Source organism: Marmota marmota, unplaced genomic scaffold (assembly GCF_001458135.2).
Source record: "Marmota marmota marmota unplaced genomic scaffold, marMar, whole genome shotgun sequence".
Taxonomy (NCBI): Eukaryota; Metazoa; Chordata; class Mammalia; order Rodentia; family Sciuridae; genus Marmota; species Marmota marmota.
The window spans coordinates 32,513,681-32,531,320 of record NW_025999982.1 but is presented as its reverse complement, the minus strand read 5'-3'; the positions used below and the strand labels follow the sequence as shown (position 1 = coordinate 32,531,320).

At 33.5% G+C, this 17,640-nt stretch overlaps 1 protein-coding gene across 2 annotated transcripts in view; it reads right to left on the bottom strand.

Moving 5' to 3' along the window:
• The window catches only part of Smap1 (small ArfGAP 1), a 255,824-nt gene that overhangs the window by 58,672 nt on the left and 179,512 nt on the right, over positions 1–17,640 (bottom strand). Inside the window, exons 4-7 of one of the 2 annotated variants that reach the window (XM_015487901.2) lie at positions 17,454–17,534; positions 10,254–10,334; positions 5,611–5,632; positions 5,204–5,238 (exon numbers count right to left, since the gene is read on the bottom strand). In XM_015487901.2, the coding sequence (XP_015343387.1) occupies positions 5,204–5,238; positions 5,611–5,632; positions 10,254–10,334; positions 17,454–17,534 (219 nt within the window). The remainder of the gene's footprint in view (positions 1–5,203; positions 5,239–5,610; positions 5,633–10,253; positions 10,335–17,453; positions 17,535–17,640) is intronic. The other variant, XM_015487902.2, reaches the window with a different exon arrangement.

The following is a 17,640-nucleotide window of genomic DNA, read 5'->3' as shown; positions in this document are numbered from 1 at the left end:
CCTGTCTCAAAATAAAAAATAAAAAGTGACAGGGATGAAGCTCAAGGGTAGAGAACTTGCCTAGCACATTGTGAGACCTTGGGTTCAATTGCCAGTACTGGAAAAGAAAAGGGAAAAAAGGAGAAACTTTCCATGAAAATTGTAGACTGTGTGAGGAAAATAAATTTAATTATAGAAGAATGAAGTAGCTAAATAGAAGCTAACAAATTATAAATAAATAGTTCTTTAGGAAAATCTGGACATTCCACTATAACATGATGTAGAACATACAACAGGAATGAAACTGCAGCAAGAAGATTTTCATGTCAAATCAAAATATCCACCATCCCCCAATACATCCCCACACACAACATTCGGGAATTGAAATCAAAGACTAGGGTTCAAATCCCTGGGCTATCACCAACTACTAACTAGAAGCAAATCACTTCTAAGCAATGAGCTCCTTCTAGAATTTAGTTTAATTTCATTTTTTTATAAAATAAAAAAATGTGAATAATAGTAAGATTCCTCCCAAATCCCAAATTAATATGTTAGTATATATTAATATGTATTAATATTAATATATGTTGATATATATTAATATGTATACACTTTTGCTTTAATAGTTTATTGAACAAATCAGGGTAATTAGCACCTCCAACATCTTCAACATTTATCATTCCTGTGTGATGAGAAAATTCCAAACCCTGTCTTCTAGCTATGACAGTGGAGGGATGAGTAGAAGTTGGTCAGTGGGTTCAATACTGCAATTAAATGGAATGATAATTCTAGATATATTGCTCAGAAGTGTGAATATAGTTAACAATAATGGATCATATTTCAAAATATTTCCTTATTTTTATTGTTTAAAGTTGAGTTTGTAAATCCTGTATATATTATAAATATAGTATTTTTTATTAGACAATTACAATTATGCATAATAGTTGAGTTCATTTTGACAAAATCATACATGCATGATTTACTCCCTTTCAGTCCCTGTCCCTCCCACCTTTCCCCCTCTCCTCCTCCCTCCCCCTATTCTTCCTCTAATTTACTGATCTTTCATTTATTTATTTTTGATTGATGCTTGCTACATATAAATAAAGGTGAAATTCCCTGTAGTATATTTATAAGTGCATATAATGTGATTTTCTTAAATTCCTTCTGCATTTCCCATCCCTACTCCCCCTCCCTCCCCTCTCAATCTCCTTCTTCTATTCCACTGATCTTCCCTATATCTTTAGGGTAGCCAATGCACACACCCCCACCCCACTCTCCACCACCACGTTCTTTTCCTTATTTTGCTCTAGCTTCCACATATGAGAAAACATTCAACCTTTGATTTTAAGAGTCTGGCTTATTTCACTTAGCATGATATGCTCCACTTATATCCATTTATTGGCAAATGCCATAATCTCATTCTTCTTCATGCTGAGTAAGATTCCATTGTGTATACATGCCACATTTTATTAATCTGTTCATCTAGTAATGGACATCTGTGCTGATTCCATAATTTGGCTACTGGGAATTGTGCTTCTATAAATGCTGAAATGGATATATGGGCTATATTATGCTAATTTTAGTTCTTTTGGAATAAATACTAAGTAGTGAGATAGCCTAGTCATATGGTGGTTCCATTCCTAGTTTTTCTAGGAATCTCCATACTGCTCTCCAAAGTGGTTGTAGTAATTTGTAGTCCCACCAACAACGTATAAATGTACCTTTTCTCTCATATCCATGCTAGCATTTATTAGTATATGTATTCTTGATAATTATCATTCTAACTGAAGTGAGGTGAAATAATATTAGTGTGCTTTGATTTGCATTTCCCTGATTGCTAGAGATGTTGAATATTTTTTCATATTTTTTAGCCATTAGTGTTTCTGCTTTTGAAAAGTGTCTGTTCTGTAGTTCTTTCGCCCATTTATTGACTGGGTTATTTGTTGTTGTTGTTGTTTTGTGTGTGTGTGTGTGTGTGTGTAAAGTTTTTTGAATTCTTTGTATGTTCTGGGTATTAATCTCTGTTAAAGGAGCAGCTGTTAAAGATTTTCTTCCATTCTGTAAGCTCTCTATTCACACTCTTTTATCCTTTGCTGTGAAGAAGCTTTTTAATTTGATGGCATCCATTTATTGATTCTTAGCTTTATTTCTTGATCATTAGGGATCATGTTTAGGAAGTTGGTGCCTGTACCAATATGATGAAGTGTTGACCCTATGTTTTTTTTCTAGCAATTGCAAAATTTCTGGTCTAATACCCTAGGCTTTGATACATTTTGAGTAATTTTTGTGCAGGGTGAGAGACAGAAATCTCGTTTCATTCCTCTACACATGGATAGCCTTTTTTCCTAGCAACATTCCTTAAAAAAAAAAATAATAACTTTTCTCCAACATATATTTTTGGTACCTTTGTCAAGTATCAGATGGCTGAAAGTATATGAGTTTGGTTCTGTGTCTTCTATTCTACTCCATTGGTCTTCATATCTATTTTGATGCCAATACCATGCTGTTTTTAAAATTTGTTTTAATGGAGTATAATTTCTCATTCTTCTGGTTATACATGATGTAGACTCCCACATGTCATGGGGTAAGAATGTGTGATTCATTCTATTATCCTTCTTATCCCCATACCCCACCTTCCCCTCCCTTCACTCCCCTCTACCTATTCTTTCCTAGCCCCCCTACCTTATTGTGAATTAGCATCTGCATATCAGAGAAAAACAGTTGGCCTTTGGTTTGGGGGGATTGGCTTATTTCACTTAGCATGATAATCTCCAGCTCCATCCATTTACCAGCAAATGCCATCATTTCATTCTTCTTTAAGACTGAGTAATATTCCATCATATATACATATATACCACATTTATTTTAATCCATTCATCTGTTGAAGGGCACCTAGGTTGGTTCCATAGTTTAGCTACTGTGAGTTGAGCTGCTATAAACATTGATGTGGCTGCATCACTGTAATATGCTTTGGGTATAAACCAAGAAGCAGGATACCTGGGTCAAATGGTGGTTCCATTCTAAGTTTTCTGAGGAATCTCCATACCGCTTTCCATAACGATTGCACCAATTTACATTCCCACCAGTAATATGTGAGTGCTCCTTTTTCCCCACATCCTCACCAACATTTATGGTTGTTTGTATTCTAGATAATTGCTATTCTGACTGGGGTGAGATGAAATCTTACAGTAGTTTTGATTTGCATTTCTCTAATTGCTAGGGATATTGAACATTTTTTCATATATTGGTTGATCTGTTATAGTTCTTCTTCTGTGAAATGTTCAGTTCCTTAGCCCATTTATTGACTGGGTTATTTTGTTTTTTTAGTTATCTATATATCCTGGAGATTAATGCTGTATCTGAGGTGCATGTGGTAAAGATTTTCTCTCATTCTGCAGGCTCTCTCTTCACATTATTGATTTTTTCCATTGCTGAGAAGAAGATTTTTAAGTTTGAATCAATCCCATTTATTGATTCTTGATTTTTACTTCTTGCACTATAGGAGTCTTGTTAAGGAAGTCAGATCCTAAGCTGACATGATGAAAATTTGGGTCTACTTTTTCTTCTACTAGGCACAGAGTCTCCGTTCTAGTCCTAAGTCTTTGATTCACTTTGAGTTGAGTTTTGTGCAGGGTGAGATAGGGATTTCATTTAGTTATATGTGGATTTTTAATTTTCCCAGCACTATTTATTGAATAGGCTATCTTTTCACCAGCATTTGACAAAACACAGCACACCTTCATGCTCAAAACACTAGAAAAACTAGGGGTAATAGGAACATACCTGAACATCATAAAAGCTACATATGCTAAACCCAAGGCCAGTATAATTCTAAATGGAGAAAAACTGAAAGCATTCCCTCTAAAAACTGGAACAAGACAAGGATGCCCTCTTTCACCACTTCTATTCAACATCATCCTTGAAACTCTAGCCACAGCAATTAGACAAAAGAAAGAAATTAAAGGAACATGAATAGGAAAAGAAGAATTCAGCTACCACTATTCGTTGACAACATGATTCTATATACTTATTGAATAGGCTATCAAAAAATTCCACCAGAAAACTTCTAAAACTCAGCAAAGTAGCAGGTTACAAAATCAACACCCATAATGGCAAGGTATTGGCACCAAAACAGACATGTAGACCAATGGTACAGAACAGAAGATACAGAGACAAACCCACATAAATACAGTTATCTCATACTAGACACAAAGGTACCATGCTGTTTTTGTTACTATAGCTCTATAGTATAATTTGAGATCATGTATTGTGATGCCTCCTCTGTTGCTATTCTTGCTCAAGATTACTTTAGTTGTTCTGCATCTCTTCCAAATGAATTTAAGGACTGTTTTCTTCCTAGGTCTGTGAAGTATGTCATTGGTATTTTGATGTGGACTGCACTGAATGTATACACTGCTTTTGGTAGTATGGCCATTTTGTTAATATTAATTCTGCCTATTCAAGAACATGGGAGATATTTCCATTTCCTAAAATCTTCTTCAATTTCTTAATTCAGTATTCTATAATTTTCATTGTAGAGATCTTTCACCTCTTTGGTTAGATAAATTCCCAAGGTTTTTTGTTTGTTTAGTATTTTTTAGGTTATTGTGAATGGGATGGTTTTCCTGATTTCTTTTTCCTCCTACTTTCCTGAATTCATTTATCAGCTTGAGAAGTCTTCTGACGAGATTTTTGGAGTCATTTAGATATAGGATCACGTCATCAGCAAATAGAGATAGTTTGACATCTCTGCTTTATTTTGATATCCCTTTAATTTCCTTCTCTTGCTGACTGCTCTGGTTAGAGTTTCAAGAACTATATTGTATGGACATGCAACAGTGGACACCTTTGCTTGTTCTTGATTTTAGAGGAAATACTTTCAGTTTTTCTCTGTTCAGCATGATGTTGGCTTTGGGTTCATCATATATAGCTTTTATAATTTTGAGGTAAATTCATTTTATCCCTAGTTTATCCAGCACTTTTAACATGAATAGATGCTGGATTTTATCAAAGCCTTTTTCTCTATCAAGAAGATTGTAAGATTCTTGTTCTTAATTCTATTTAAGTGGTGAACTGCATTTATTGATTTGTCAATGTTGAACCAATCTGGCCACCCTGGGATGAAACCCATGGTATATTATCTTCTTGGTATGTTTTGGAATGAAGTTTGCTAATATTTTATTAAGAATTTCTACATCTATTTTCATCAGGGATACTGGTCTACAGCTTTCTTTTCTGATGTGTTTTTGCCTGGTTTTGGTACCAGGGTTATACCCACTTCATAGAATATCCATTGGGTGTGTTCCCTCCCATTCAATTTCATGGAATAATTTGAGAAAGACTGCTGTTAGTTCTTCTTTAAATATCGAAACTCACCTGAGAATCCATCGTATTCTAGGCTTTTCTTTGTTTATGGGGTTTAAATTGCTATTACAAATTCATTACTTGATGTTGTTCCATTTAGGTTTTCTATATCTTTCTGGTTCAATTGGGTAGTTCATACGCATCTAAAAATTTTGTCAATGTCTTCTAGATTTTTCAGTTTATTGGAGTATAAATTTTCAAAATAGTTTCTAATGATCCTTCGTATTTCAAAAGTGTCTATGGTGATACTTCCTTTTCATCTCTAATTTTGTTTCTTTCTTTTGATTAGCTTGGCTAAGGGTTTATCAATCTGACTCACCTTTTGGAGGAACCAATTCTTTGTTTCACTGATGCTATACTATATATTGCTTTTGTATTTTCAATTTCATTAATTTTGGCTCAGATCTTAATTATTACCTGTCTTCTACTGATTTTGTAATTAGTTTGTTCTTCCTTTACTAATGCCTTGAGGTGAAGCCTAAGCTTATCTGCCATGTTAATATATTTTTCAAGTAACTATTCATTAAGCTATCACGTTGTCAAAAATCACACTAATGGGGATACGGTGTGTGGTTCAGTGGAAGAGCATGTACTTAACATGTGTAAGACCTGGGTTCAATACCCAGTACCACTACACCCATCCACCCCAGCAAAAAAAGGATAACTATACTAATAGCTTTAATTATTTATACAAATAAATGAAACTTAGAGAAAGGATCCTAGAATAATAATCCCGATTAATCCCTATCAAGTATTCTTTTAAACTCATGAGATATAAGCTGTGTTGGTTTAAAAAGATAAATAAAAGTCCTTATTTTTCCAACCCATTCTCAAAAAATTCTCCAATGAAACTAGGTGACATTAGACAAATCATATATTCTGAGTATGAATTCACCACTCTATAAAACGGACCTTGTAGCTTTTGTGAAGAATAAAAATAACATACACAAAAAGTTGAAAGCTTTTCCTTTGAGCTCAGGAATAAAACAAGGAGGCTTCTATCACCAATTCAGAAACCAGAACAAGAAAGAGTGTCAAATTCTGCCACAATTAAGTTATAGAAATAAAATGCCCTATATATGTATGTATATTTGCACAAACTACTATAAATAGATGAAGAAAAGACAGAAAATATAACAGAAAAACAGACAAAAAATTGTGAACCACGATTTTAGAAGAGTAAATCCAAATTGGCTACAAACATATGAAAGGTACTGAGCATCATCTGTAATCAAGGAAATGGACAATAAATGAGATACCATTACATATTCACCAGGCTGCAAATACTAAAATCTCTTGTCAGACCACATGTTGTAGAGAAAGTGAAAGGTGTTAAGAATATTTTTATATACACTTTGTAAAGTAGTTTGATATTATGCAGTAAAGTTTAAGATACAAACATAAACGGCTCAGCGATTCCACTCCTAAGTACTTCCTAAAGAAATACTTGCTTAGATGAACACTTACAAAAGTGTTCACTGCAGCACTACTTATAATAGTTTAAACAAAACTATATACAATTCAAATGTTCAACAGCGGAATGCATAAATTGTAAAACGTGTGCACGTGCGCATACACACACGAAAACTACAGTTATATACTACGTAACTGACTCTTACAAAATGTTGACTAAAAATAAATTTAAAAGAACATTAGTAATATTATTTTAGTCATAATATAGAAAATCAAACCACATTGTTTAGAGATACATGTAGAGGTGGTAAAGTTATTTTTAAGATGCAAAGAGGGTTGGGGATGTAGCTCAGTTGTAGAGGGCTTGCCTAGCAAGCTTGAGGCCCTGAATTCATAATCCCCAGCACCACACAAACACATAAAAAGATGCGATGAAATTGGTATTCATAGAGGGGAAGAGAAATAATTTTTGCTTGGGAAGGGTCATGGGGGAGGTGAGTTTCTGGGGTGCTGTTCTTGTTTTACTTCCTGATTTAGGTGATGGTACATGTTGGTAATTTTACATAAAGATTATTAGATGTAACTGTGATGTAAGTTGTATATGTAGCACAGTTCCTGGCATACAGCAGATTGCCAAAAAAGCCAAATCTTAATGATAGGATATTATTCTGATTATTTGGATTATTCTTATTACTAGTTTAACTACAATTATACCAATTTCTTCTCTGTGGATTATTTATGCCTCCTGGAAACATCACCTCAGGAAGACTATCAAGAAAAATACCTATTTGTTAAATAAAGCTTCTTCATTTGTGCTACTGTTCTTCTAGTTTCTCCACTATGATACTTTTAAATGTATGGTTTTTCTTACATATTCTGCACTATTTGTTTGCAAAATTTTAATAGGAAGTAAAGTATTTTCCTCTATATGATTTTTCTCTTAGCAAGGCCTCCACCATCAGCAGCAGGAGGGCTAATCTTTGCAGGGTAAGCAAGAGAAACAGATGAGGCATGAACATGGTTTAATAAAACCTATGGCTAAAAGAAAACAGTAAAGGTGAAATGCTAGATTTCTCACTGTTCGCATACCCTGTACGCCTCAGGATTGTGATACAGAGACTATACTCTGAAGTAATTGTTGGGGCCCATTATCACAGCAAACAATATAAGGTGATTATTCACAATGTAAGGCTACAAACACATAAGGTCACTACATCAGATGCTTACCATATTTTAATGGTGAAATACTTTTTTTTAAATAATGGAGGAATAAAGATGATGTTTTAAAAAGGAATTAAATTTTATATCTTACCACATATAACAATAAGGCATTATACAAACTATTTTAAAATTTCTAAGTTTTAGAAACAAAAAATAAAACCTTATAGTGAGTTGAAAATTACTTTGTAATTAAATATGAAATAAGTGATTTCACTCACAGCTTCTTACTGATGTGCATTAAAGTTACCATAGAAGAGTTAATGCTACTTAGTCAGTCAACAGGTTATAATCACCAATTTAATCACTCCTTTAAAAAGTATTAAATTCGTTAACACCTAAATTTAACATGGTGAAAAGTAAGAATTTAATTCAGTAAACGATCACTAAAACAATAATAGTGATATTCAAACAAACTTTAACTGAAAAAAGTATTTTAAAACATATTTCAAGGGATTCCACATAGCAAAATAGTTCAATAGTCTTTAGGATTTAATTAATTACTTATCATTAAATAATAATTTATTAATCTTTCTGCAGGACCTTGGAATCAAGACACCAAAAGGAATTATAAGATAAAAAGCAACAATGAATCCATTTACATGTATTTAACAAAAACGTAAGGAAACACAGGACTTAGCTCCACCTGACTAATAAATGATTTAAGGAAACAAAATACCTACTCATCTGTGTTAGATAAGGAATTTATCTAATAACACAAAACAGTAAAAGAAGGTAACAAGTAATAAAATCAAGTGCATAGCAATGTCTACAGAAGTTTGAGGAAAAGAAAAAGTGTATCTAGTTGGGATGTCTAATTGACTTTATGGAAAAGGTGACATAAGGAAGTTTAAGGAGAGGTAGGGAAAGAAAAGGATGTTCTTGGCAAAACAATTTAACACACATGGAAAATATAGTTAGGTGACAGTGGAAGAGTCTAAATGGTATGAAAAATGAAACAGAAGCAGAGGAAGGGTCAGATGATGAATGGCTTCAATTGTCACATAAAGGAACTAAGATTCTCAGGGTACTTAATATCTCTTCAATGTTGAAGACTTGTTGATAACTTTTTGAGAGATTGTTCCAATAAATGACAAAGAAAGAACTGCTATATATTTCTGCACTGTAAATGGATGTATTTTGTGGTATTATAATAGGTCTCAAGTTGATTTTAAAATTTAAACAACTAACATCAAGGATGCTGCCTTTATTAACAATTCTCTTACCACGCTTTAGGTTTATATGATGAAATGCATTCACAGCCAACCCACCATAATTATATAATCAGGTCCTTTGCAAAAATATAATGATCTTCGTACCTCTAGTATGCCTATCACATCTATCCTTCACACTACTGCCAAAATGATCTTCCAAAAAAACCCTTCCAGATTTGGTACATCACCTGCTTTAGAATCTGGATTGTTCCCATGGCCTTTCTTCCCTCAAAAAACAAACATCTACAATGTGGGTTCAACACATCATTCTGGCCTTATTTTTCACTACTTTTTATAAATAAACATATAACTTTTTTCAAACTCACTGTTTATTTTTCTTCTTTGTGGTGCTGGAGATTGAACCAAGGGTCTCGTACATGCTAGGCAAGTGCTCTACCACTGGCTACATCTCCAGCCATCAAACATCTTTTTCTTTTCTTTTCTTTTTTAAATATACTTCCATTTACAAACATACTTCCATCTATTTCCAGTTTCCATGTCTATTTTCAGGCTATTCTCTTAAACTAATATACTCTTGTCTTCCATCTTAATCCTTCCTACACTTTTAGATCTAATTCAAATGTTATGAAGCATAAGATCTTTCCTGGAAGTCCCTTCAGCTATGACCTCTTCATTTTCTAAATTTCCACTGAAAGGTGTGTATAAAACATTCCCAAGCCAAGTGCGATGGCGCATGCCCGTAATCCCAGCTAATCAGGAGGCTGAGGTAGGAGGATCAAAAGTCAAGGCTGGCCTGGGCAACACAGCAATACCTTGTATCAAAACAAAAACAAAAGCAACAAAAACCACCATTCTGTATATCATTCATGAGAGAATACTTGTCCTTACACTTGTGTGTAAGATGGTCTATACACACATTTATAATAAATTATAAATCATACAGGACAAGTCAGGAGGATATGCTTACCACACAGTATTCATTGAACAATTACTTAAAAGAAAACAAACTATTTGCATATCATAAATATCCAGAGGGTCTTTAATATAAGTATATAAGTAAGATGGTAATATTAATAGCTTTTATTTTTAATAAAGGAATTTTACCTTTTCAGTTGTAAGTGGTTTTGTAGGCTTTTCTGGCTCCTTTTCTCTCTTTTTCTCTTCCTTCTTTTTTTCTTTTTCTTTCTAAAACATAGCCCAAAGTTTTGATAAGTTTATTTTTTAAGCATGGCCACTTTTAATTCTTTTTTTATTTTATTAGTTTGAATTATCATGTGAAAATATTCAATGTTTACAATACCTAAGTACTATTGAAATATAAAATACAGCAAATTTATATTCTCACTGAGATTATGTGTTGATAACTCAATACTAAGTATCTCTCTAAAAATTAAAATATAAGTGAGACAATTTAGTACTTTTTGATATGACAGAAGTTCATGATATTTATTTTAAACAAATGCAAAATCCATTCAATAAATTCTTACTACATCCTTCCATAAGGATGTGCTTCCAGATAGCAACCATAATGTTGAATTTTGAACAAGCAAAGATAAACTAATTGATGAAACAGACCTCCTTTTCACATGAGTGAAGACAAATTATAATGGATAACCACAAGGGTAACAGTATAAAATCACTATAATTGTTTAAAAAAAATACAAAATATATTCAGGCCATTATTACAGGTTTTTAGTTTTCAAAATAGCAAATATTATTATTCTCTTGCAGAAAAAAAAATGATAAAGATAGTACATAGAGACCAGCAGTTAAGGTAAACTATAATGGAATCATGATGATCACAATTTGCATTTCTAGAAAGGATGAAACATTTTAAAATTAAGGATCAAAAACAATAATGACAAATGTTAAGGGACATAAAATGCCAAAAAAGTGAAAAAAGATTAGACAAAGAGCATTTTTTGTAGCATTTCAAGGAAGAAATGACTGGAAACCTAAAATTGAATGACTGCTACATCTGCGTACTAAAATATGCCTTAGTTCCTTGCACCAAATATAAAAAGATAAAAATGATGAAGAAATGCAATCCATCAACAAATATATTAAAAAAATGTTCAATATCCCTAGCAATTAGAGAAACACAAATCAAAACTACACTGAGATTCCATCTCTCTTCAGTCAGAATGGCAACTATCAAGAATAAAAAGCAACAATAAATGTTACCAAGAATGTGGGGGGAAAGGTATACTCATACATTGCTCATGGGACTGCAAAGTGTTGCAACCACTATGGAAAGCAGTATGGAGATTCCTCAGAAAACTTGGAATGGAACCACCATTGACTCAGCTATCCCACTCCTCAGTTTATACCCAAAGGACTTAAAAACAGCATACTACAATAACACAGACACATTGATGTTTATAGCAACTCAATTCACAATAGCTAAACTATGGAACCAAACTAGATGCCCATCAACAGATGAATGGATAAAGAAAAAGTAGTATATATACACAATAGAATATTATTCAGCCTTAAAGAAGAATGAAATTATGGTACTTGCCGGTAAATGAATGGAGCTGGAGATTATCATGCTAAGAGAAATAAGCTAATCCAAAAGAATCAAAGGTGGAATATTTTTTCTGATATGTGGATGCTAATTCACAATAAAGAGGGAGGCTAGGGAAGAATAAAGGTACTTTGGATTAGACAGAGGGGAGTGAAGGGAGAGCAGTGGGTATGGAGGTAGGAAGGATAGTAGAATGAATGAACATTATTACTCTATGTGCATATATGATTACACAACCAGTATAACTCTACATTATGTACAACCAGAAGGATGAGAAGTAATACTCCATTTATGTATAATGTTAAAATATATTTATACTGTAATATATAACTAATTAAAACAAATTTTTTTTAAAAAAGGAAATGTTAAAAAAAAAAGAAAAAGAAAAAAGGAAGACCACATGATAAGCACAGAAAATAGTCAAAAAAACTATGGGTTGAATTTGCATCTGTCCCTTTAAAATGGTCTTTGATATAACCTTCATCAGACCAAATTTGGTATATGTAAATCAGGAACAATAATATGGGCAATTTGTAGGGTATAATATAAAAAAAAAAAACACTAGAAGCTCAAAATCAGGCAAAACTATGTTTGAGCTGTAATGGTGACAAATGCCTGTAATCCTAACAGCTTGTGAGGCTGGGGTAGGAGAATCCCAGGTGTGAAGCAAGACTTAGCAACTTAGTGAGGCCCTAAGCAACTTAACAAAACCCTGTCTCTAAAGGACTGGGGATGTGGCTCAGGAGTTAAGCACCCCTGGATTCAATCCCTGGTACCAGAACCAAAAAACTACATTGTTTGGGGATATGTACACCAGTATAAAATTATGATGAAAAGCAAAGGTGTGATGATAATGATGACAATGGCAGTAACTATAAAAAGTCAGAATGCTAATTACCCATGGGAGAAAGGATGAGATTTAAAAAGGAAGGTAACATGGAAGATTTCGAAGTGTTAACAATGTTCAGTTCATGCAGTGGCACAGTGATAGTTTCACAGTGATAGTTTTATAAGTATTCATTAAAACAGACACATATTTAATGTGCATTTCAATATTGAAAAGAAAAAAGACACTAAAACCCTCAAAAACAGAACTCTGTAAACTGTAAAACACTACACAAATATGAAACACTGTAACTTTAGTATTTGCTGTAATGATATAAAAAGGAGGAAAGAAAAACCCTTGGTCCTTATCCCAAAGTTTAAAAGAAAATCATAGAGAAGATTTTATGACATGAATATACAATGTCTTCAACTCAAATTTAGGAACAGCAAGAAAATTCTAAAGCGTTTCTCTTTTCTTTTATTGGTTCTTAATAAAGAGCAATGAGTGTAATAGTATTTCACAAACCAGTGATAGCATTTGAACTAAAACTTACACTAACAAACAGCATAGGTGTACAACTTTGTAGTGAAAAGAGAATAAATATATGACTAGAACTTCCAGAACCTATATAAAAAGAGTTTAAATTTTGAGGTTCTTTTAGACTAAGGTTCTCTAAAACATCTGTTTCAATAATGCTTTTCAGGAATGAAATAAAAGTTAACATAAAGCTGAACCTTCTGAATACTTAAAGTGCTAAAGCGTAAAAACAATCTATATTCTTTAACTATCAGATACGAATATCAAAACTGGCATTTTGAGATTGGAGTATAGGCAGTGATAGAACACTTGCCTAGCACATGTGAGGCACTAGGTTCAATCCTCAACACCACATATAATAAATAAATAAAATAAAGGTATTGTGTACATCTACAACTAAAAATATATTTTTTTAAAAAAATGATATTCTGTCACAAACATTAAGGATATTAACATAGGACAGACAAAAGACCATCTAGAAAGTTGAATATATTTCTAAAAACATATTTTTATATCTGCTCAAGTACCTGGACTTCAGGTACTAAAATAAGGAAGATGTGAGCCTTTAAGGATAACTAGAAACATTACTTATTGGTGGTCAATCCCAACCCAAATCAAAACATTCATTTCCAAAACACAATTACCACTTATTAAGTGTTTCCTTATTACTTAGTTTAATTTTTATGAAAACCATTTAGTTACTGTCATTATTGTCCTCTTACAAATGAAGAAATGAAATCTTAGAAAAGTGGTGCCCGAAGCAACACAGATGATCAGCATCCCTTTAGGATAAGGGACTAGAGACTCCAAACATTCAAGTCTCTCTACTCAATGTGGTTCAGTGGAGCTTTTGCTATTCTTGTTATTGTTATTCCTTACCACAACAGTTAATATTTACTGAACCCTTACTATGTGCCAGGTGCTGTTTTGACTTAGTCCTCACAATAACTTTATGAGGTAAGTAACATTATCTTGGGCTGGGATGTAGCACACTGCAAAGTGTTTGCCTCGCATTTGCAAAGCCCTGGGTTCAATCCCCAGTTTCAGAAAAGATAACAACAACAACAACACTTCACTTCACTTTGTAAGTAAAGAATAAATGAGTTGTATAAAAATCCTTCATATATTACAAGATATTTTCTATATATTATTAGCAAAGTTTGGTGAGGCAAGCAATGCAAAAACACATTCTCACTAGTATATTGAGGACAGGTAGCTCCATAATCTCTCATAGATGTTAGTTTTGATATGGTCTGAAAATCTGTGCTCACCCCAAAATTCTTACATTGAAAATAAATCTCCAATATGATGGAATTAAGAGGTGAGGCCTTTCATAGGTGATTACATCATGAGGGTGGAGTACTCCTGTCTAGGATTAGCACTCTTATAAGAGAGGCCCTGGAGAGATCTCTTGCCCCTTTTCACCATAACAGGCCATAGTGAGAAGGTGCATTCTATGACTAAGAAAGTGGGGTTACACAAGACATACAGTGTCCTGAAGCCTTGAGCTTCTACTTTTTTATAGCCTTCGAAAATATGAGAAATAAATTTCTGTTCAAAAGATATTCAATCTTTGGTAAAAATTTTCAAGGAAGGCATTATAATGAGTAGGAAAGACTTCCTAAACACTGCAACTGGCAGGAACATATGAAATCACCAAAAATAAATCAAATTAGCTAGCTACATTTAATAGAAGAAGAACATGATTTATGCTTTTAAACACTGGAATTCCAGCCATCGAAATATGGTTGTCATCTACTCTGATTCTAGATGTGGTATTATAAAACAGGGTTTGAAGTAATAGTAACAGCATGGACTCTAAACTCAGATAATACAGTTTAACCCACTATAGAATCAATAGCTGATAAAAGATCAAAGAAGCCTTTTAGAACCTAAGAAATTCTAAACTATTTTCTCTGAAAGAATAAAATACAGCAGGTTTTGGTATTGTAAAATAGTAGTTCCTGAAATTTGGTTGGTACACATAAGAATTATATAGTGAAATGACAGACCTCCTGTTCAAGAAAATGGATAAACATTCTAGAGTCTTATAAGACAGAAAAAAAGTACATATTGGGTTCATCATAATCAAACTATACTTAAGTTATTGAGTTGAAGACATGGGTGCCAAATTTTGATTAGATACTATCTTTAAAAGTATGAGCATATATTCTCTACTATACTTGTACACTTACATAAGCTTACATAGTAACGCTATAATAACAAGATAAAATACAAACGAAAATATAATTTTAAAATTATGAGAAAAAGCATGAAAAGACATTCTAAATGGACTACATAAGCTATAGACATTAGATTTTTGAGATCAAATAAGATCACTGCTTTCTGAGACTCAGAAACAGGAACCACATAAAAGAATAATCCTATAGTAACACATGCCTTCAATCCCAGCAACTTGGTAGGATGAGGCAGAAGGATCACAAGCTGTAGTCCAGCCTGGGCAACTTAGTAAGACCCTGTCTCAAAATAAAAAATAAAAAGGGATGGGGATGTAGCACAGTGGTAGAGTGTCCATGGATTCACTCCCCAGTAATATGCATATATACACAAAGTGCAATCCAGGGATTTCACCTTCTTTCCCTATGAGAAATATCTTCAGGGAAAATTTTCACAGGGCCAAACCTGCCTTTTGGCATCTTTCCACTTTCTCAAGGCAACCCAAAAACTCCTAGAGTGCTTGTTTCCTCAAGACTGCCTACTGACCTAAGCCACCTATAATACTCAAATAACCCAGTCTATCTACTTCCAACCCTGTACTTTGTGCTCTAAAAACATCCCTCATAATTTCATGAATTTCCCTTGCTCAGCTAATAACTCATAGATTCAGATGTTCCCAACTTTCTATTCTCTTGGTTTTCCTCCTGTCACTCAACATACTGGCTGGGGTTGGGGTCTTGGTCTCCCCACCACCATAAATCTGAGCTGTAGACCTGTATGTCCAATCATCTGCATATTCCACAGTTACTTCATACTCAGTATATTCAACTTTTAATTCATTTCCTTCTCCTTTCTCTCCTCAAACTTATTTATTCCCTCAACTTATATCCTTATCTCACTGAACAGTATCATCATCTACAGAGAGGGGCTCAAGCCAGACATTGAGTCACAGGCTTTCCAAAGCACCTCAATGATTCATCAATTACTAAATTCCAAAGATTCTACCTTAATATCTCTCAAAATATGCTCTCCTTTTCATCTCTATCCTCATTTACCACATGCCTCCATCATTTTATTCCTGGATAAATCTTGGTTCTCAAGCCTTTTAGTCACCCATCACCAAAATCTCAGTCCCCATGGAGCCAGTAGAATAGTGTTATAACATGAAAATCTGATCCTGTCACTCCTCAGAAGTCATCATTAAAGTGCCTGGGTCTTCAGAATGAACACCAAATCCTTTAAGCAGGCTTTTAAGAAAGTTCTCACACTTCTGTATCTTGCTGTTACTGCAGCTATGCCATTCACCTTGCAACTCCTCAAGCACTATACTTTACCCATAAACTTTTTAACAAGGTCCTTTCTCTCTCTATTTGGAATTCCTCCTAATCCTTATATCTTGAAACCTATTCAGAGTATAAGATGCATCAAAAGCACGCCTCCTGTATTAACAGCAGCACAGTGAGTTTTCCTCAATCACTAAACTGATTATACTGCACTATAAACTGCTGTACAGCTGTTTTCCTTCATTAGATTGTAAACTCCTTGTGTGCAGGGGCTGTATATTGTTTTGCTTGCCTTTATATCCCTCATATCTAGCATGCCATTTATCAAGGAATAGACACTAGAAAAATGATAGCTGAAAGAAGTCCCCCCAAACTAATTGATTCAGGCCAATGTAACAAAAGAAAAAAGGTTAAGAATCAAAGGAAATTACAATTCTCAAATATTTTAGGGCACTCTTTAAAAATGCATAGTGATGATACCATGTACCCAATACCCCCATTCAAAATGTATTCTAATAATGATTATTCTAAACGAATAAATCCAAATTACATACATTTTATCTATATAATGGTTGCTATTGCTTCAAAAAATTTTTGATATCAATTTTTTTTCAAGTACTTATAATAACAGAAACACAGATCAAACAGTTACTTAAAGTGTAAGAGAGTAATAACAACAAAAAACTAATTACTTAACTACTGTTGAGATATATTTATGGCCCAATAAATCAGTAACCCTGAAATTAAATATAGACTAAAACCCTTTAATTATACCTGTGGCATAAAAAAAACTGAAGAAATTGTTGCTTTTAAAAACACAATTAGTACTGTGGATCATTCAAAATTTAAAAAAAAAAAGCTATTGTAGTGCTCTTAAATTATGGCAAATTGTGAAAGAAAGTTCATTTATCACTGAATACCACATAATGCAGATGGTTAAAACACGACCATACCTCCAATTTGTTTTTCTCAACAGCAACTTGCAGAGAAGGAGAAGATACCAAAGGCTGAAGAGGAGCATCAGAAGAGGAAATCTGCAAAGTGCAGATAAAAAGTCAGGAAAAAAAAAAAAGTGATCAGGATTGACAGGCATAAGAAAGACTCATTTATTTCTGAGATACAGAAGCACTTAGAAGCATG